General features: G+C 43.8%; 1 protein-coding gene across 1 annotated transcript in view; it reads left to right on the top strand.

Moving 5' to 3' along the window:
* The window catches only part of LOC124135067 (reelin-like), a 123035-nt gene that overhangs the window by 35560 nt on the left and 64374 nt on the right, over window positions 1-23101 (top strand). The window contains exons 23-30 of the mRNA XM_048396870.1: window positions 35-240; window positions 518-677; window positions 955-1125; window positions 3984-4198; window positions 6257-6405; window positions 8912-9119; window positions 9868-10112; window positions 22909-23097. Coding sequence (XP_048252827.1) covers window positions 35-240; window positions 518-677; window positions 955-1125; window positions 3984-4198; window positions 6257-6405; window positions 8912-9119; window positions 9868-10112; window positions 22909-23097 — 1543 coding nt within the window. The remainder of the gene's footprint in view (window positions 1-34; window positions 241-517; window positions 678-954; window positions 1126-3983; window positions 4199-6256; window positions 6406-8911; window positions 9120-9867; window positions 10113-22908; window positions 23098-23101) is intronic.

Raw genomic sequence — 23101 nt, 5'->3', positions numbered from 1 at the left:
GATATATCTAACTACCATGGTATATGTGATGCAGGATGGTGTTCGCGAGCTGCAGACGAAAGACCTGGACACGACGGATGATGACTACATCCAGTTCTACATCCGTCTGGGTGGGGAGGACGAGGACTGTCATGGAGCTGATGCTCGATCTGAGTCTGTCCTGCTGCAGTTCTCTGTGGACGGAGGCATCACCTGGAAGCTGCTGGAGGAGATCCACCACCGGGAATACCAGCGGCCCCGGTGAGTCTCAGTACCTCACCATAGAGGAATACCAGCATCCCACACAAAGTACCAGTAGGGAAGGGAGTCAGCATCAGAAATGTACCCACACTCACTACTATTGCATTCTGAAATTTTCTTTATAATGATTTCAGCAAGGTTACATTTTTGTATTCAGAAAGGAACTTGAGTTACATTTTGTAGTCTTCTTTATGACAGACACATTCAGCTAAGTACTTGTAGTACCAATATTTCTTTTCCTTTCCTTTTCATTGTTTTGATGAATTGTCTCTACCAGGTTTGTGCACATTGACCTGCCTACAGAGGCCCAGAACCCCAGCACTCGATTCCGTTGGTGGCAGCCATCCCACTCAGGTCAAGGTCAAGATCAGTGGGCAGTTGATGAAATTATCATCGGTCATTATGAACGCAGGAGGTTCATTGAAGATGATTTTGAGGTATATGAAACTTCATGAAATTGAACTTTTTTTGTCTTTGCTGTCAAATTGATTGTTTTGTTTTTGTTGCTTTGCTAATTATCATCATAAAAATAACGTTTAAGTTTAAAACTTAACATTGATACCCTTGTCATTTAGGAAAAGGCGTCTAAAAATTTCAGGCATCTGAAATTTGGTGATTTGTTGTGCATTGGTACAACCTCGTCTTTGTTTTGCATTAAGATTTTCCAAAGTTAATTTTTCCGATTTATTTTATATCAGCTTTCTGTTGTTTCAGAGACACCCTGATCCCCTGGAATCTGGCAACTGGCTGACAGTGACGGAGGGCGTGGTTGGGAAATACTGTCAGCAGACCAACCCAGGTCTGGTCCTTGGCAACCAACCCAACGACAAGATTGTCATCACCAAAGATCTGGCGCTAAAACCGAATGATGTCATACAGTTCCGGGTAGGTCGGACTGGCCAAAAACTTCCTATGATTGCAAAACCGATTTTTTATATACTTGCTACTAAAAGAAACACGAACCATAGAAACATATGGAGAAGTATTACGTTAAGAAGAGATGTTTCCAATGTTTACCAATTAATGACAAAACTAACAATCAATCAAGTGTTACCACAGAGTCTCTTTACTCTTATCACAATATGCTGCCATGATTTCCAAACTTTACGGGCTAATCCTGCACGAGACAAAAAATACATCCAGAGTCAAGTATCCATCACGTCACATGTACTGCGTTAATAGGCACTGGATACACACAACATACCAGTATGTTCGTTTGTGCATCGAACCAATCTATACTTAGAGGCAAAAGTTATTGTGACATTGATTTTTTTATGGAGGTTTGGATTTGTACCAGGGAAAATGTTTGTGAAAAAGCTAGATGCAACCAACAACCATCCTTGTAGTGGCCGCCTACCAGGACCTCTGGATTCGAACCACACAGCTCGACACAGGTTCCCGACAGCAACTTTTACAGCCTGTATCTCCTTGGAAACAGAGGCATATCTGGAAAGACGGTCCAATGACGTCCACACATGTATGGCTTACGAGTGAGGTGCCCAGCCAGACGGCCAATCCTGACGGCAGAACGTCGATATCTCCATTGGTGTCGACAACACTTGCGGTGGACAGTAGGTTGGTGGAGGAGGGTCATCTTCATAAATGAGTCAAGGATCTTTCTGAATATTCATGTGTCGACCTGGCCTGCAAGAGCCCCTGATTTGACACCAAATGAGCACATCAAGAATGAAATGAAACAATCTTTGAGATGTTTTCTAAATCCAACAACAACGTTGCAGGAAGTCCAGATTATCCTTCCTCACATATGGAATGTCATTGCCCAGACTTTTCTTCACTTAATGGTCTCAGTGAAGCAGAGTTGTCAGGCCTGCTTCAATGCACAAGGTGGAAGCACTGGCTACTGACTGGGTGAACATGCCTCTGAAGATCTCCTCATGGGACCTCCCAATGTACCTGCAGTTCTATATTGGACTACTATCACAGATCAATGTTGGATGTTGTAAGATGGGACCTACCAATGTACCTGCAGTTCTATATTGGACTACTATCACAGATCAACGTGGGTGTGGTAATGGTCTCAGTGAAGCAAAGGTGTTAGGCCTGCTTCAATGCACAAGGTGGAAGCACTGGCTACTGACTGGGTGAACATGCCTCTGAACCTTCTCTGGTGACCTGACTCATTTGCATGTGGTAGGAGCACTCCTTATATGGACTGTTGGTCGTTACATACCCTCAGACATTATTCTTCTATGTTCTATAATTCCATACACAGCAGTACAATTGTTTGACTGATCCTCTTTGTGTATTGTATATCACAAGAACGTTTGCTTTATAGTATAATATCTCTTGAATAAGAGTGATTCTTCATATGTTAACCAACATGTATGGTAGTCAGGTTTCTTTTGGTAGTGAGTATATGTTAAACATTTGAGCCTTCAGCTGTTAACTGCTTTGGGTAGTCTTGTGCTGACCCGGAACCATTGTCTGTCGTACAGACCCTGAAACAAATATATCAAATAAAGCCCATGCACGTCTATCAGACGTGGGATGTGGTAAGATCTTCTGATAGGACCTCTCTCTGTACCTGCAGTTCTATATTTGACTACTATTACAGATCAATGTTGGGTGTGGTAATATCTTCTGATGGGACCACCCCGTGTACCTGCAGTTCTATATTTGACAACTATTACAGATCAACGTGAGGTGTGGTAAGATCTGATGGGACCTCCCAATGTACCTGCAGTTCTATATTGGACTGATATTGCAGATCAATGTGGGATGTGGTAAGATCTTCTGATGGGACCTCCCAATGTACCTGCAGTTCTATATTTGACAACTATCACAGATCAAAAGTGAGGTGTGGTAAGATCTTCTGATGGGACCTCCCAATGTACCTGCAGTTCTATATTAGACAACTATCACTGATCAACGTGGGGTGTGGTAAGATCTTCCGATGGGACCACCCCTTGTACCTGCAGTTCTATATTTGACTACTATTACAGATCAATGTGAGGTGTGGTAAGATCTTCTGATGGGACCTCCCAATGTACCTGCAGTTCTATATTAGACAACTATCACAGATCAACGTGGGGTGTGGTAAGATCTTCCGATGGGACCACCCCTTGTACCTGCAGTACTATATTTGACTACTATTACAGATCAATGTGAGGTGTGGTAAGATCTTCTGATGGGACCTCCCAATGTACCTGCAGTTCTATATTTGACTACTATTACAGATCAATGTGAGGTGTGGTAAGATCTTCTGATGGGACCTCCCAATGTACCTGCAGTTCTATATTAGACAACTATTACAGATCAATGTGAGGTGTGGTAAGATCTTCTGATGGGACCTCCCAATGTACCTGCAGTTCTATATTTGACTACTATTACAGATCAATGTGAGGTGTGGTAAGATCTTCTGATGGGACCTCCCAATGTACCTGCAGTTCTATATTAGACAACTATTACAGATCAATGTGAGGTGTGGTAAGATCTTCTGATGGGACCTCCCAATGTACCTGCAGTTCTATATTAGACAACTATCACAGATCAATGTGAGGTGTGGTAAGATCTTCTGATGGGACCTCCCAATGTACCTGCAGTTCTATATTTGACTACTATTACAGATCAATGTGAGGTGTGGTAAGATCTTCTGATGGGACCTCCCAATGTACCTGCAGTTCTATATTAGACAACTATTACAGATCAATGTGAGGTGTGGTAAGATCTTCTGATGGGACCTCCCAATGTACCTGCAGTTCTATATTTGACTACTATTACAGATCAACGTGGGGTGTGGTAAGATCTTCCGATGGGACCACCCCGTATACCTGCAGTACAGCCATGATGGAGGACGGACATGGCAGTTGGTGACGGAGCCATGCTACCAGGAGCAGGACTGTGATGGCCGCCATGTTGAGGGCAGCATCTACTACACCGGCACACATGGAGAGTGGAGTCTCGTCGTCATCCCTGTCAAGACCGATGTTGCCATGCAGTGAGTTGTACAGCTTTGTTGCAGTTGTTAGCCCAGTGGTCAAAGCTATGCAGAGTTGTTGCCCTTACACATGACAGAATCTGCTGATCCTAGTTTATGTCCCAATTATGATCCTTGGTCTGTCAGCACAATGCCTGTGGTAGTTGGTTTCACTCACTCACTCCAAAGCATTTAGTGACCTGACCCATTAAGATCCGGGATAGAATAGATCTTCAGCTACCCATTATTGCCGTGAAAGGCAACTATGCTTGTCATAAGAGGCCGGATTGGGTGGTCAGGCTCGCTGACTTGGTTGATGAATGTCATTGTATCTCAATTGCGTGGATCTATGCTCATGATATCAATCACAAGATTGTCTGGTCCAGGCTCAATTATTTACAGACTGCCATCATTTAGGTAGAATATTGCTGAGAGCGGGTTTAAACACCAAACAAACAAACATTTAGTGACCTGCCAGTGGTTTGTGATTCAGAGTGATATAGTGCTACTTCAGCTGTTATTGGAGGCATTTGTGAGTCTGCATATTTGGTCAAAATGCTAATGAAAGATTGCTGAGTGTAGGGAATCTGATTTCACTCACTGAACACAAAAGGTCATCATTAACGATTCACCAAATGTTCCGTTTATGATGGTATGGTATGTGATCATGTATGGTTGGTTGGTTGGTTTGTTGTTTAACGCCGCACTCAGCAATATTCCAGCTATATGCTGGTGGTCTGTAAATAATCGAGTCCAATCTTGACCAGACAATCCAGTGATTTACATCATGAGCATCAATCCATGCAATTGGGATACGATGACATGCATCAACCAAGTGAGCGAGCCTGACCACCCAATCCTGTTAGTCGCCTCTTACAACAAGCATAGTCTCCTTTTATGGCAAGCATGGGTTGCTGAAGACCTATTCTACCTTGGATCTTCACGAGTCGATCATGTATGGATACACTAGAGTATATCATAGACTACTCAAAAGAAGTTAAAGACAGATTAACCTGATTGCCATGACAGATTAACGATAGTGATGTGAAACGATCGGGTGTCCTGTAGCTTCTTTTGAGTTTTATTGAATACTATTCGTAAAGTTGTAGCAAAATGCTATTTTCTGCTGTATTTTCCCGGTATTTTCTGGGATGAGTCCAAATTTACTACCTGGGTACCCAGCCCGCTATTACGTGAGCCTACCCGGGTACTCGCTGTGGGTCTCGAGAGATGGGTACAAACCATCTGATTGGGAACAGTTTAACCGTAGCCATGACAAAACGTATTTAGATACACATATAAAACGATCTGGTCATGTATACACTGAAGTTTTATCTTTATTCAAACCTATAAATGTCAGAAGGAATAGGTGCACAGTCAGAAAGAAATGCGAACACTAGTGACTTGTAGTGTAACCATAGAGTTCTAGATAATTTTTGTCATTAAACTATATATCACGTGACTAACCATGGGTCTGGGTAGTCCTGTGGGTACCCGGGTTCTACTCAGTACCCACCCGACCCGAGTACCCGAGTTACCCATCCCAGCCCTATTCTGCAGGTATGTACAGGTTTCGATGTACTCTTTCTTTAATTAACTCAAGTCTACTAAATACCGTATTCGACGTAATAAGCGCCCCGCTCGAATAAGCGGCCATGGCGATATTTTCATATACATTGGCTTGTGAACAATCCCAATTAGCACCCCTTCCAATTGATCAATGTACACAAGACTTATTTATTCGTGTATGATATGTGTATTAATTATGGGCAATTAAATTCTTGAAAATATATCTATCGTGTATAATACCCACAGATTCTTCTTTCATATCACTTCAGGCTGTCAGCATAAATCACAAAATTTACAATCTTTCAACTCACCATTTTTATCTCACTAAAATTATATTCTAATAAGAGCCCCCTATTTCTAATTTTTAGAGCGCCCTGGGCGCTTATTACGTCGAATATGGTATGTTTTCTTCATCTTAATGATAGGGAAGATTGCCAAGTCTTTCATATTGCCTGTATACAGAATCACTCAGTATTTGTTGAAACTGTTCACCATGTTCTGCTGTCTCAGCCCAGTGATATTCCGATGGTATCAGCCAGGTGGTATGGCTCACAGCTTCAGCATTGACGACGTCTACATCGGCCCTCCCTGTCCGCAACATTGCCTACGCCATGGCCTGTGTCACCGGGCCACCTGTGACTGCTTCGATGGAACATCAGGTCAGTGACAGTTTGTTTTTTGTAATTATATTTCTGGAGTCCTGTTACAGTTAGGAAGGAAGCTGAGAGAATACATGACTGTGATGGCCGCCATGTTGAGGGCAGCATCTACTACACTGGCACCCATGGAGAGTGGAGTCTTGTATTCATCCAGTTAGGAGCTTTTTCCCAGGAAAGCCTGAAGCTGAAGTTGAGAGAATACATGACTGTGATGGCCGCAATGTTGAGGGCAGCATCTACTACACTGGCACCCATGGAGAGTGGAGTCTTGTAGTCATCCAGTTAGGAGCTTTTTCCCAGGAAAGCTTGAAGCTGAAGTTGAGAGAATACATGACTGTGATGGCCGCCATGTTGAGGGCAGCATCTACTACACTGGCACCCATGGAGAGTGGAGTCTTGTAGTCATCCAGTTAGGAGCTTTTTCCCAGGAAAGCTTGAAGCTGAAGTTGAGAGAATACATGACTGTGATGGCCGCCATGTTGAGGGCAGCATCTACTACACTGGCACCCATGGAGAGTGGAGTCTTGTAGTCATCCAGTTAGGAGCTTTTTCCAGGAAAGCTTGAAGCTGAAGTTGAGAGAATACTTGACTGTGATGGCCGCCATGTTGAGGGCAGCATCTACTACACTGGCACCCATGGAGAGTGGAGTCTTGTAGTCATCCAGTTAGGAGCTTTTCCCAGGAAAGCTTGAAGCTGAAGTTGAGAGAATACATGACTGTGATGGCCGCCATGTTGAGGGCAGCATCTACTTCACTGGCACCAATGGAGAGTGGAGTCTTGTAGTCATCCAGTTAGGAGCTTTTTCCCAGGAAAGCTTGAAGCTGAAGTTCAGGGAATACTAGACTGTGATGGCCGCCATGTTGAGGGCAGCATCTACTACACTGGCACCTATGGAGAGTGGAGTCTTGTAGTCATCCAGTTAGGAGCTTTTCCCAGGAAAGCTTGAAGCTGAAGTTGAGAGAATACATGACTGTGATGGCCGCCATGTTGAGGGCAGCATCTACTTCACTGGCACCAATGGAGAGTGGAGTCTTGTAGTCATCCAGTTAGGAGCTTTTTCCCAGGAAAGCTTGAAGCTGAAGTTGAGGGAATACTAGACTGTGATGGCCGCCATGTTGAGGGCAGCATCTACTACACTGGCACCTATGGAGAGTGGAGTCTTGTAGTCATCCAGTTAGGAGCTTTTCCCAGGAAAGCTTGAAGCTGAAGTTGAGAGAATACATGACTGTGATGGCCGCCATGTTGAGGGCAGCATCTACTACACTGGCACCCATGGAGAGTGGAGTCTTGTAGTCATCTAGTTAGGAGCTTTTTCCCAGGAAAGATTGAAGCTGAAGTTGAGAGAATACAGGACACCATGGTTTTCAGTACACTCATTCACACAGACACTGTCACCCGTTCATGTACACCGTATTTTCTTGACTATAGTGCACAAAAATTACAGCTGTGTAGAAGGAGGCCCACATTATACACGCTATAAGTTTTCATGTTTTTTTCCCACAACGCAAAGACATTACCGTGAGCATGTAACGCCGGAAATACCATGTCAACAAATCTGTACACAATGTAATCTTGTAATTACACTGTCTGGTTATAAAAAGTGTTCATTGTATAACTGGATTTTTTAACTTATTTCATTAATTTTATTCAAAATTTCTTTTTAATATCTGGTTAATAAATTAGTTTTGGCAATATCGTGTGTGAAGCGTTGGAAGATCACGCAACTCGTTATTTACAGCAACCACGGTCAGATTACCGCTATTGATGCCTTGAAACAAACTTTAGTTGACAGAGAATGGATACATATATCATAAATACCATACTTTGACTCGCACTATGCGTAAATACAGTTGTGATTGACATGTAGTATATGGTACAAAACAGCAAGGGGGCAGAATATTATTGTTTTTATAAATCAAGAAATGTATTAAAGGGACATTAAGAATGCTCAAATTGGCAATCCTATCAAATTTGATGCAAATCATTCAAAATTTGTATGCGAATTCACATTTTATGATGTACATCAATCTCACACTGAATGAATGCCTTAACTAAACAGTGACAATGCCTCACTGGTCCCCAATTACAATGTTTTAGACCTAGACCTGAAATAGGCACCAGGTCCTTGAGCACAGTCTCCTTTAAAAGGGGGGGCATTGGTGGCCCAGTCGTCTAAGGCTCCGCGATTCGCTGTGCAGAGTTGCGTCCCTTGGGCACGCCAGAAACCTATTATTGTGGGTTCGAATCCCGGTTCGCCCCGATTATGTTTCTAGGTTTGTCAGCACCATACCCGTGCTCGTGGGTTTCACCGAAGTGGTAAACGTCTGAGACCTGCATCACTTCGGGCTTTCTTCCCACATTAAGCTGACACGCCGCGATATAACTGGAATATTGTTAAAAGCGGTGTTAAACCCAACTCACTCACTCACTCACTCCTTTAAAAGCCCACTAGAATTTCTCTAGTTTCAGAGCCTGAGACTGCATTTGTGTTTTCTGTATACTCAGGTCCTGGTTGTCAGGCCGACGAGCCAAGTCCATCTGGAATGCTGGACAGGTTCGACAACAGGAACCAACCTACGGCCTACTGGCAGAAGATCATGGGCGGGTACCTGGGTCGCGGGTGTGGCGTGGTGGAATATGGTAACTCCTTGTACTTCAATGGGGAGGGAACCAGGGAGGCTGTCACAGACCCCCTCGATACAACCGGTCTCAGGTAGGGAGTGGTTTCTTTGTAGTTGCACATGAGAAGTATCTTGATTGCCTTGGCCCAGTTCCACAAGACGACTGTAGGGCTACGACTGTCACAAGTCTGTGATAAAGTATGGGAGTTACAACCATCTTAGCGCTACAACTGTCACAAGTCTGTGTTAAAGTATGGGAGTTACAACCATCTTAGCGCTACAACTGTCACAAGTCTGTGTTAAAGTATGGGAGTTACAACCATCTTAGCACTACAGCTGTCACAAGTCTGTGTTAAAGTATGGGAGTTACAACCATGTTAGCACTACAGCTGTCACAAGTCTGTGTTAAAGTATGGGAGTTACAACCATCTTAGTGCTACAACGGTCACAAGTCTTTGTTAAAGTATGGGAGTTACAACCATCTTAGCGCTACAACTCTCACAGGATCAATGCTCATGATGTCAATCACTGGATTGTCTGGTCCAGACTCAATTTTTTACAGACTGCCGTCATATAGCTGGGATATTGCTGAGTGTGGCTTTAAACAACAAACAAACAAAACAAAAACAACTGTCACAAGCCTGTGTTAAAGTATGGGAGTTACGACCATCTTAGCGCTGCAACTGTCACAAGCCTGTGTTAAAGTATGGGAGTTACAACCATCTTAGCGCTACGATCACTATGAATCACCTTATTCTTTCATATTACTGAGGTTAATCTGTCTCACTCACTCACTCACTCACTCACTCACTCACTCACTATTGTCTATCTGTGCTGTAGGATGCTACAGTTTGTGCTGAAGATAGGGAGCCCACAAAACAGTTTTGGGTGTCGCCAGCCGGAGAACCGTAATGAGGGCATCGTGGTGGACTACTCGACAGACAACCAGATCACCTGGAACATCCTGAAGGTGATCGAGCCCCAGCTGTACAACTCCACCACACAGGTGGTGGTGGTGGAACTCCCCGCGGGCGCCAAGACCAACCACACCACCTTTAGGTGGTGGCAGCCACTCGGACACGGAGGTCAGTCAATTACAGAATAAACAATGAGCATCGAGGAAGTACAAATTACTTTTCCTAATATGAATGGTGTAAGCCCCGGCCATTGTTGAGGGACATTTTTTCATGAGGGTCAGAAAGTCTGTAATTCCATGTTTCAAGTATCCTATTATCTTGTGTGTACAATGCAGATCCCCCATTCTTAGGTACAAGTCTCGTAAAATTACTATAATGTGATTATCATAATGTATAGCAACGAGTAACTAGGTAAGATCCTAAATGTCTCATGATGTAACAAATATAATTTAGTGTATGACATGTCAGGGTGTAAGAGACAGACAGACAGACAGACAGATACTAGATACACTAGATACTAGATACTTTACATAGGCAGATTAATTCCACCAGTGATTGATTAACAGAATACTGTAATAAATATCCCAATACTCTGGTTAACTGATCATTTAATTTTATCCTTCAAAATTAACAATTAAATATAAAACAGGTGCTAAAAGTCAGAGACATAATTTGTCATTTAGTGACATATGGTAGTATGGTTCAACATGTTACTGATCCACATCGGAAATACAATCCCTTAGACCTGAAAATGTCATTTTTCTCCACCATTATTCCTTTGTTTACACATCGGAAACATCCAGCGAGGAAATTGATGAACAAAGTCATGTCCTCAATTACAATAATTCTTGTGAATACCTCACCTCTATCACATCAGTGCCATAAATTCCTGTTTATGCTGAGAACCACACTATAATTTTTTATAAATTTTCAACAGACGTCCACTATACTGCCAACAAATCCATAGTTGTGAGGGAAACCCTATCTCTTGCCAGAGGCGCCACTGCGCATGCGTAAGGCGGGAATCTAGTCACTTCTTTCCTGTGTGTCCTGATGACAACAAGGAAATTTTTTTGTTGCACATCCGAACACGTGATTGAGTTCCACATACAAGATAGATCGTCTCAAGCTTTATAGACCACAAGCAAAGAGCAGTTCTACTAGCAGAACGGGGGTATAGAAGATCGGAGTCTCTAGTAAGTAATTAGTTAAGAAAAGTGTTGTGGGATGAGATCTTCATCTCATAAGCAGACACCTGTCTGTTCGGGCTGTGGACAACACCAAGCTCCTGGGGGTCCTCACCCTAGATGTCTCGCATGCAAGAAAAGCAGCTGTACACAGAGGTCAAGGTGCAGTTATTACGAGCATCTGTCAAAAGAAAAATTTGACAAGCTCTCCAAGACATGGATCAAAAATCCCGATTATAAAACGGTCACTAGAGCATCTACATCAAGAAAACAAGTGATTAAGCCCGTGGCGGCCAAAATTAATCACGGGGGTGACAAGCGAGTGTCGCGCGAGGGGGCCGTCTCACCTTATGAGGAGAAGAGACCCCGTCGCACATCCCACTCTCCCAATAATGTTGAGGAGCAGATGCATGTTACTGGTCAAACAGAAAGTGCCTCTAACTTGCATCCGGCAACGTCTGGTACGGTCGATCGTCGAGTTTGGACAGAAACTAACGATTTTCACCCTCTGCCGCGTTCCCCCTTTAACGTAAATGAGTTCACGGAAAGAATAACAAATTCAATGTCTGTTATGATTGACACACGCATGCAATCTATGTCTCGAGAAATCTCAGATCTAAAAGAATCAGTTAATCAAACCCGGCTTGGCCAATCAGGGATTGATCACGAGAGTAAACAGAGATCTAAGGCTGAATATGGCAGTACACCCTCATACAGGAGACATGTACAAGGTTACGCTGAATCAGACTATGAGGACAGTAGGAGAATTATACTAAGAGAGCGAGAATCTCATAGATCTTCTCCCTACCACGCACATCACAGGGCTCATCGTGAATCACGGTCTTCACACCGCAGTATGCACAGAAATACGCACCAATCACCGTCAAGCCACTATGATAGACGCACCGACAAAGCTTGTGCATATCAGGATAGTAATCCTAAGCGTGCACCCTCTCATACTGCCACACAGTCCTGTTATACGGGCGAAGAAAGCGAGGGAAATATGACATCACCATACAGTTATAGACCACGTGATTCCCGCACAGCTTGCCGTAAATCAGACGACCGGGATTACGATACCCTCAGCCATACGACCCACTCCCAGCCCAGCCAGAGTAGGGGGTGCCGATCTACACCTGAGTATTCAGGCTATGGGGACACTGCTATAGAGGAGGATTATAGATCAAACAATTACTCCCTTAGAGATATCATAGCAGAACTTTATGAACTAATGCCCACCTTAAAACCAGACCAGGACAGTACACCCGTTAAACCCTTGATTGAACGTGCAGGATATGAGCGACCCGATAAGGGGACCGAACCATTCCATACGCTTCCCCCTCCGTCATATTTGGATGATGTCATCAAGAGAACTGAAAATCAATTGAACTTTTCAGCGGGTCCTAGTGCTAAACTGAGGCCTATCTATATTAGATCTGCTTACAAAACACATGATGATCCGTTCACACTACAGCCTAGCATTGACGAAGATTACTTCGATCTGGTTAAGAAACCTAACCCCAATATGCGCATTGATATGTCCCAGATCAAGAGCTTAGATAAGGTCAATAAACAAATGATTAATACCAGTTCTTACATCAACTGGTTAGCAGCTGGTATTCGCCATGTCATACCCCCGTACAACCAGAGCGATGATCTTCCCTTAGACACTTCCACGGAGATGACTAGTCAGAAGACGGGATTTATCCACAGCTCATTAGACCACATACTGAAGATGCAGGAAGACCTCCTATCATCTCAAGTATGGATGTCAGCGCAGTTTCTACTCATGCAAAGAAGACACTTACTACAGCAAGTTCATCATGTGATGCCAGACCCTTTAAAGAGATCCATGATGTCACAGCCCATTACGTCATCGCAGATTTTCAACGGTAGACTGAAGTCGGTGAAGGAAGCCATTATCTCGTCAACTAACCAGAAATTTCAGGAATCCACCATCTCGTTAGCATCCAAGTTACAGAGACAACCGGCAGTTACTCGACCCCAGCGACAGAGTCCTGGACCCCGACGCGAACAGTCCAACCGGAATTCTTTTCGAGCCTCTACTCAGAGAAACAGATCGTATCAACCCAGGTACAAGAACTCCAGAGTTGATCTTCCCACTTCACAGAGAGGACTTGGCAGAGGAAGAGGCAGTTCCCGTAGGGGCCCCCCTCGGAAATGACTCCACCATAAATCTACAGACCCATCCAGATCCTACCGACTTCGCCTGCCCTACGGACAACGAGTTAGAATTACGGAAGACCAAGGACACGTCTACTCCAAATCCTTTCGAACTAGCCAATCTTACAAACATTGACCCAAGACTACCCAAGTTCAAATCTCATCCTATTCCGGGACCAGTTGGAAGCCGTCTTATGCAGTATGCAGACAACTGGGAGACCATCACAGACGACTCATGGTTACTCGAAGTAATAAGAAGAGGCTACAAACTTCACTTCTTAAAACAACCAAAACTAGTCATTCATCCTACCGGACCCCGATTCCAGCTATCAGGACCGAAGCTTGTCGCAGCAGAAGTAGCTATACAAAAATTACTCACAAAAGTAGCTATCAGGACCCTAAAGGAATCAGACACCTCCCTCGGATTCTACTCTCCAGTTTTCCTGGTACCGAAGAAGAATTCTTCAGAGTTTAGATTAATAATAGACCTAAAAACTCTGAACAAAGATTACCTGGAAAAACCACCCACATTTCAGATGGAATCTATAAAGAAGTTGAAGAATTCCCTAAGACAAGCAGATTGGATGATAAGCATAGATCTCCAAGACGCATATCTTCACGTCCCGATCCATCCAAGTCATCGTCGATACCTACGATTCGCTGTCAGAGATACCAGTTCAGGGTACCACCATTTGGCATATCCATCGCCCCATGGTTATTCACCAGGATCACCAATCCCGTCATTGGTTTCGCCCATCTAAATCTCATAAGGCTTCATGGATATATCGACGATTTCCTATCGGTCGATCAGGACAAATCATAACTCAGTCTAAACACAGTCTCATCCAACTTCTCACAAACTTAGGTTTCCTGGTTCACGCTCAAAAATCAGAGCTAGCACCCACACAGGTCATCACCTACATAGGCGCAAGATTTATTCCGACAAGGGCATAGTCGCACCCCCAGAGGACAGATATGCAAGAGTACAGAGCATGATTACAAGCGCACTCGCTTGATCAGCCCGTCAAGTCGAGACGCTGGTGGATGTCTTGCCTAGGCACGCTCACATCTATCCAAGACCTAACCTACAGAGGCAGGCTACAATTATGGCCATTGCAGATTTGGATGAACACCACCAAGAACCTAGAGCTGGAAGCACTAATCGAAACCCCCACAAGTTCGAACCTCAGAACTCCTTTGGTGGCTAAATCGTCAAAATGTCATGCCAGGTATTCCACTAAACTACCCCACCCCCCTACATCAACTCTACACAGATGCATCAGGAGAGGGTTGGGGTGCCCATATGGACGATGTCACCATTCAAGGGAAATGGTCCTCCCAAGACAAAGAGCTACACATCAATTGTCTAGAAATGAGAGCGATATATCTAGCATTAACAGCTTGGCTAAATCGTCTACACCACTCGTCAGTGAAGATCGCTACAGACAACTCAACCGTGGTCGCTTACATACAGCACCAAGGGGGCACAAGATCTCAGCCTTTACTGAAGGAGGTTACACGTTTATATGCCTTGGTAGACTCAGTGAGTTGCAAGATCGAAGTAAGACACATTCCGGGCAAGCTAAATATACTAGCAGATTACCTATCCCGGAAGAATAAGATAGTACCCACAAACTGGTCACTACATCCCGAGGTGTTCAAGTGGATAACCCAGATATGGGACACTCCAAACATAGATCTATTTGCCACATGTCTCAACAACAAACTACCAGTCTACGTCAGCCCAGTACCAGACCCACTAGCACTCCAAGTCGATGCGCTCTCCATGGAATGGAAGGCAATGTTTGCTTACGCATTTCCCCCATGGGCTCTCCTAGACAGAGTACTGAAGAAAATAGAGGAAACGGATTGTGTCATAATCCTCATAGCCCCGGCTTGGCCCAAAAGGGCTTGGTTTCCGAGACTTCTACAACTCCTGCTAGAAGTACCTCTGAAACTCCCAGTACGTCACGACCTATTGAGACAACCAAAGACGGACATATTTTACGGCCGCCTCGACAACCTCCATCTTCACGCTTGGAAATTATCTCGCATAAGATGCAAGCCGCCGGTTACTCTAAAACAGCTGCACGAAGAGTGGCTAGCTCATGGAGACCAGCCTCATCTGCCTTATATAATAACAGATGGGACAAGTTCGTCCAATGGAGAAGAGGAAAACAGTTACATGGATATATAATGATACCTATAGTAGCCGAATTCTTGATCCATCTCAGAAACGACAAGAAATTACGACACGGCACTATCGAAGGATATAGATCAGCCCTGTCATCAGTATTACAACACGATGACCTATCTATAGGTACCCATCCAGTACTAAATCGACTTATGAAGTCTTTTGCCCTGGAAGATATAAAAGTACCACGTACCTTCCCTAAATGGGATCTATCTTTAGTATTGTCGGCATTGATGAAGGCACCATATGAACCCATGAGTACTGCGACATTACTATCAGTCTCCAAGAAAACTGCTTTTCTTCTAGCCATGGCTACGGCGGAGAGTGTCAGAACTACACGCTATTGACATCTCCACTGTAACTCATACCCAAGAATGGAAAGCAGTGTCGTTCAGATCGTTCCCTGAATTTATTGCCAAAAACCAGTCGTCAACCTTCGGCCCACTCGGACACAGGCAATACACAATACCAGCCCTAAGTAAAAGTGCGGACTTCCCGGACAGATTGCTTTGCCCCATAAGAGCCTTGAGATATTTTATTACAGCAACTCAACCCCACAGAAGGCAGAGAAAACGTCTATTTATCTCTTGCAAGCCCTCGTCAGAAAAGGACATCACAAAGGGCACTGTAGCGGGATGGCTAAAATCTGTTATCACAGATAGCTATAACGCGGCACAAATCTCCACTCCGATTTGGGGTAGCTGCAGACCTCACGAAATCAGAGCACTGGCAACAAGCCTAGCCACATGGAATACTGCATCCATCGAACAAATCGTGGCCAGCTGCCAGTGGAAGTCCCACAACACTTTTTCAAACTTTTACTTACGAGACATACAGACCGATCTAAATGGACTATACACTCTGGGGCCCTTGGTGGCTGCCCAGGTGATAGTCACCAAGTAACCTGTTCCAGGAAGGGAAAAAAGAGGGAAGGGGGCGGGGGGGGGTGTGTGTGTGTGAAGATTTCAGAAGTACCTCATGAACTCAGGGTAAGTTGTATTTTGTTACTGGATTGCGCTATTGAATTAGTAAAACAGGGCAAATGACAACACTGAAATCAGAGATCGAAGGATTAAGTGATATACGGTAATCTACATGATAGGAACGTCAATGTACTACCACCGGAAGTGACGTCATATGAGTCATCACACCGGAACAACGTTAAGATACGTTAAATATCACTATCCAAAAAGGGCATAACAGTAAACTATGTCATAAGTGATACGAGAGAATAGTGACACCAGAAGTGACGTCACAGATGACGTCATCACAGGAAGTGACGTCACTAAATGTCTAAGTATCACAAGGGAATATACATATACCCTTCACATGACGTCTTGAAAATTCTATACGTTTAAGTCTTGTAAGTAGACTATTAGACACATCCGTTTTAAGACCCTTTTTGGCATATAATCCTTGGTTTTACCACTCCACTAGCCAAATATCTATGGGATGCTAGATACCAGAACCCGCTGGTCCCCCTGGTGTATACTGGCACTGATGTGAAAGAGGTGAGGTATTCACAAGAATTATCAAACAATAGTTATCATTGTGAATAATTCTAAGAATACCACCTCTATCACATCAGGAATTAATCCCTCCCACCTCCCCAAATATCTGCATCTAGTTGATGAGAGTAATGGAATGAAAGAAGTGACTAGATTCCCGCCTTACGCATGCGCAGTGGCGCCTCTGGCAAGGGATAGGGTTTCCCTCACAACTATGGATATGTTGGCAGTATAGTGGACATCTGTTGAAAATTTATAAAAATTTATAGTGTGGTTCTCAGCATAAACAGGAATTTATGGCACTGATGTGATAGAGGTGGTATTCTTAGAATTATTCACAATGATAACTATTGTTTGATGTAAGGGATACTCGCTTGTACATCATGTGTTCGCCTTGAACCATCAATCTAAAGAATATCCAGAGACCTTAAAACTCGCATACTGTAAATCGTGAAATTAATGCGTCTCCAAAAGAATTCGACCACTGGACCCTAGCCAAAAACACGACTCAATATGAATGTGACACCCCCTCTTCTCAAGCATCAGTGGATTTCTATCGAAAGATGTCCTCAGTCAGGTTTAGAATCCTCACTTTCATCCAACCTTACATTTATCCAATCACACACCAAATAGCACCGCTTAATTGCGCTGAGTAAAGTACTTCCACAAAAACAATACATGCGAGCTGGCTCGTGTCAGCCTTTGACGCAGTCTCTAAAAACAAAGGGTGGCGTCTGTCTTGACTTGCAGGTGTGATCAGTGATGACATAAGTGAGTAGAACTCTTGTCTTGACCCCAGCAGTGACAATTCACAGGATTTAATTAGTGTTTGAATGACATTGTATATATACTTTATATACAAGTGCTGCTCAAAAAATAGTGGTGTGGAATACATCAGCGTATGTCTAAGTTGGTATTTTTGCTATCCAAAATGTCTTATTGTTGATATATATGCGATGTTTAAAATGCGAGCAAAGACCACTCGCATTTTTCGCATTTAATTCACGCTCGCGTTAATTTCAAGATTTACAGTATGTCTTGGCACCTGCCATCAGCCATCGCTGACTGCATTCACTGCTGAATGTCTGAGGATGTAACTTGTCTTCCCTCAGTCAAGGTCACATAAGAAATAGAGCACTTTCATTGGATGAAGTTCACATACGTTCAGGTTTGATTGACGTTTGTGGCTCGGTCTAAGTCAATACGTTGACATATAATATTTAAATAACTACAAATTTCACTTTTTACGAGTCAAAAATTCAATTATGGCATTACTGATATATATTGATGGAAATGAATACAGGAACAATTAAAAATATAGGGAAGTAAATTTACTGTCAGTACATTTGAAATAGCGCGCATACAAATTCAACACATGTCAGAATCAAATGTTGAGATGTGTTTGTGTGCATTGTGTCCAACGTGTATTTGGGACCCATGGTACCTTATCATTTTACTGTGTCTAAAACGAAGTGTTCCCCAGTTTATTCATTTCCATCAGTATATGTATCCATTTTCAGACAACTAAGATTCATTTCAAAGTGTCAATAGTGGTAATCTGATTGTGGTTGCTGTAAATAACGGGGAGTTGGTGCCATCTGCCAATCAGTTCATACACAATTTTGCTGAAATATGTACTTTAAACAATATTGAATGAAATTTAGAATAAATTGTTTGGAAGGAAAATTATCCAAAAAAGCAAATAAAGTGTTAACCCTACATAATAATTTCACTTAAGTCAACCTATTGTACTGATGACATAATGTAATCAGCTTATAACGCCATGAATAGCTTGTTCCTACCTCTAAAAGGAGTCAGTGAGTGAGTATGGTGTTATGCCGCTTTTAGCAATATTCCAGCAATATCACGGCAGGGGACACCAGAAATAGACTTCACACATTGTACCCATGTCAGTGATCTGGGTTGGTCACAATTTTCAATCATTGCTCATAATATCAATCATAACTGGAATACAGCCAAGTATGGTACTATACAACAAATAATGCTCACAAACTGTAGCCTACTGTATGTCTTACAGACACAATACAGGAGCAAATGGTTGACACTAGGTTTCAGAGAAAAATGAATATTAACTCTCTGTATATCTGCAGTCTCCTGTCTGTATCTGCAATCTCCTGTCTGTATCTGCAATCCCCTGTCTGTTTCTTCAATCCCCTGTCTGTATCTGCAATCTCCTGTCTGTATCTGCAATCTCCTGTCTGTATATGCAATCCCCTGCCTGTTTCTGCAATCTCCTGTCTGTATCTGCAATCTACTGTCTGTATCTGCAATCTACTGTCTGTATCTGTAGTCTCCTGTCTGTATCTGCAATCTCCTGTCTGTATCTGCAATCTCCTGTCTGTATCTGCAATCCCCTGTCTGTATCTGCAATCTCCTGTCTGTATCTGCAATCCCCTGTCTGTATATGCAATCCCCTGTCTGTACCTGCAATCCCCTGTCTGTATCTGCAGTCTCCTGTCTGTATCCGCAATCTACTGTCTGTTTCTGCAATCCCCTGTCTGTTTCTGCAATCTCCTGTCTGTATCTGCAATCCCCTGTCTGTATCTGCAATCTACTGTCTGTATCTGCAATCTACTGTCTGTATCTGTAATCCCCTGTCTGTATCTGCAATCTACTGTCTGTATCTGCAATCTCCTGTCTGTATCTGCAGTCTCCTGTCTGTATCTGCAATCTCCTGTCTGTATCTGCAATCCCCTGTCTGTATCTGCAATCTCCTGTCTGTATATGCAATCCCCTGTCTGTTTCTGCAATCTCCTGTCTGTATCTGCAATCTACTGTCTGTATCTGCAATCCCCTGTCTGTATCTGCAGTCTACTGTCTGTATCTGCAATCCCCTGTCTGTTTCTGCAATCTCCTGTCTGTATCTGCAAACCCCTGTCTGTATCTGCAATCTACTGTCTGTATCTGCAATCTACTGTCTGTATCTGCAATCCCCTGTCTGTATCTGCAGTCTCCTGTCTGTATCTGCAATCTACTGTCTGTATCTGCAATCTCCTGTCTGTATCTGCAATCCCCTGTCTGTATCTGCAATCCCCCATCTGTTTCTGCAATCTCCTGTCTGTATCTGCAATCCCCTGTCTGTTTCTGCAATCTCCTGTCTGTATCTGCAATCTCCTGTCTGTATATGCAATCCCCTGTCTGTATCTGCAATCTCCTGCCTGTATCTGCAATCTACTGTCTGTATCTGCAGTCTACTGTCTGTATCTGCAATCCCCTGTCTGTTTCTGCAATCTCCTGTCTGTATCTGCAATCTACTGTCTGTATCTGCAATCCCCCATCTGTTTCTGCAATCTCCTGTCTGTATATGCAATCCCCTGTCTGTTTCTGCAATCTCCTGTCTGTATCTGCAATCCCCTGTCTGTTTCTGCAATCTCCTGTCTGTATCTGCAATCCCCTGTCTGTTTCTGCAATCTCCTGTCTGTATCTGCAATCCCCTGTCTGTATCTGCAATCTACTGTCTGTATCTGCAATCCCCTGTCTGTATCTGCAGTCTACTGTCTGTATCTGCAATCCCCTGTCTGTTTCTGCAATCTCCTGTCTGTATCTGCAATCCCCCGTCTGTATCTGCAATCTACTGTTTGTATCTGCAATCCCCTGTCTGTATCTGCAGTCTACTGTCTGTATCTGCAATCCCCTGTATGTTTCTGCAATCTCCTGTCTGTATCTGCAATCCCCTGTCTGTATCTGCAATCTACTGTCTGTATCTGCAGTCTACTGTCTGTATCTGCAATCTCCTGTCTGTTTCTGCAATCTCCTGTCTGTATCTGCTATCCCCTGTCTGTATCTGCAATCCCCTGTCTGTATCTGCAATCTACTGTCTGTATCTGCAATCCCCTGTCTGTATATGCAATCCCCTGTCTGTTTCTGCAATCTCCTGTCTGTATCTGCAATCTACTGTCTGTATCTGCAATCTACTGTCTGTATCTGCAATCTCCTGTCTGTATCTGCAGTCGCCTGTCTGTATCTGCAATCTCCTGTCTGTTTGTGCAATCTCCTGTCTGTATCTGCAAACCCCTGTCTGTATCTGCAATCTACTGTCTGTATCTGCAATCTACTGTCTGTATCTGCAATCCCCTGTCTGTATCTGCAGTCTCCTGTCTGTATCTGCAATCTCCTGTCTGTATCTGCAATCTACTGTCTGTATCTGCAATCCCCCATCTGTTTCTGCAATCTCCTGTCTGTATCTGCAATCCCCTGTCTGTTTCTGCAATCTCCTGTCTGTATCTGCAATCCCCTGTCTGTATCTGCAATCTACTGTCTGTATCTGCAATCCCCTGTCTGTATCTGCAGTCTACTGTCTGTATCTGCAATCCCCTGTCTGTTTCTGCAATCTCCTGTCTGTATCTGCAATCCCCCGTCTGTATCTGCAATCTACTGTTTGTATCTGCAATCCCCTGTCTGTATCTGCAGTCTACTGTCTGTATCTGCAATCCCCTGTATGTTTCTGCAATCTCCTGTCTGTATCTGCAATCCCCTGTCTGTATCTGCAATCTACTGTCTGTATCTGCAGTCTACTGTCTGTATCTGCAATCTCCTGTCTGTTTCTGCAATCTCCTGTCTGTATCTGCTATCCCCTGTCTGTATCTGCAATCCCCTGTCTGTATCTGCAATCTACTGTCTGTATCTGCAATCCCCTGTCTGTATATGCAATCCCCTGTCTGTTTCTGCAATCTCCTGTCTGTATCTGCAATCTACTGTCTGTATCTGCAATCTACTGTCTGTATCTGCAATCTCCTGTCTGTATCTGCAGTCGCCTGTCTGTATCTGCAATCTCCTGTCTGTTTGTGCAATCTCCTGTCTGTATCTGCAAACCCCTGTCTGTATCTGCAATCTACTGTCTGTATCTGCAATCTACTGTCTGTATCTGCAATCCCCTGTCTGTATCTGCAGTCTCCTGTCTGTATCTGCAATCTACTGTCTGTATCTGCAATCTCCTGTCTGTATCTGCAATCTACTGTCTGTATCTGCAATCCCCCATCTGTTTCTGCAATCTCCTGTCTGTATCTGCAATCCCCTGTCTGTTTCTGCAATCCCCTGTCTGTATCTGCAATCCCCTGTCTGTATCTGCAATCTACTGTCTGCATCTGCAATCTACTGTCTGTATCTGCAATCCCCTGTCTGTATCTGCAATCTACTGTCTGTATCTGCAATCTACTGTCTGTATCTGCAGTCTACTGTCTGTATCTGCAATTCCCTGTCTGTTTCTGCAATCTCCTGTCTGTATCTGCAATCCCCTGTCTGTATCTGCAATCTACTGTCTGTATCTGCAATCCCCTGTCTGTATCTGCAGTCTACTGTCTGTATCTGCAATCCCCTGTCTGTTTCTGCAATCTCCTGTCTGTATCTGCAATCCCCCATCTGTATCTGCAATCTACTGTTTGTATCTGCAATCCCCTGTCTGTATCTGCAGTCTACTGTCTGTATCTGCAATCCCCTGTATGTTTCTGCAATCTCCTGTCTGTATCTGCAATCCCCTGTCTGTATCTGCAATCTACTGTCTGTATCTGCAATCTACTGTCTGTATCTGCAATCTCCTGTCTGTTTCTGCAATCTCCTGTCTGTATCTGCAATCCCCTGTCTGTATCTGCAATCTACTGTCTGTATCTGCAATCTACTGTCTGTATCTGCAATCTCCTGTCTGTATCTGCAGTCTACTGTCTGTATCTGCAATCCCCTGTATGTTTCTGCAATCTCCTGTCTGTATCTGCAATCCCCTGTCTGTATCTGCAATCTACTGTCTGTATCTGCAATCTACTGTCTGTATCTGCAATCTCCTGTCTGTTTCTGCAATCTCCTGTCTGTATATGCAATCCCCTGTCTGTATCTGCAATCTACTGTCTGTATCTGCAATCTACTGTCTGTATCTGCAGGTGTCCCTCGTGCTCAGTGGGCTCTGGACAGCGTCCTCATTGGCATCAACGACACCAGCACATTCGGTTTCCAAGACGACTTCAGCTCCATGATGCCAGACCCCCACAACTGGTTCATCGCTGACAGCGCCGTGCCCAGGATCGCCTGCAACTCCCAGGGCAATGCCCTCGAGTTCAGCACAAATAATGGTAG

This window comes from Haliotis rufescens, unplaced genomic scaffold (assembly GCF_023055435.1).
Source record: "Haliotis rufescens isolate VD_foot unplaced genomic scaffold, xgHalRufe1.0.p SCAF_16, whole genome shotgun sequence".
NCBI lineage: Eukaryota > Metazoa > Mollusca > Gastropoda > Lepetellida > Haliotidae > Haliotis > Haliotis rufescens.
This window is presented reverse-complemented; position numbering and strand designations above follow the sequence as displayed.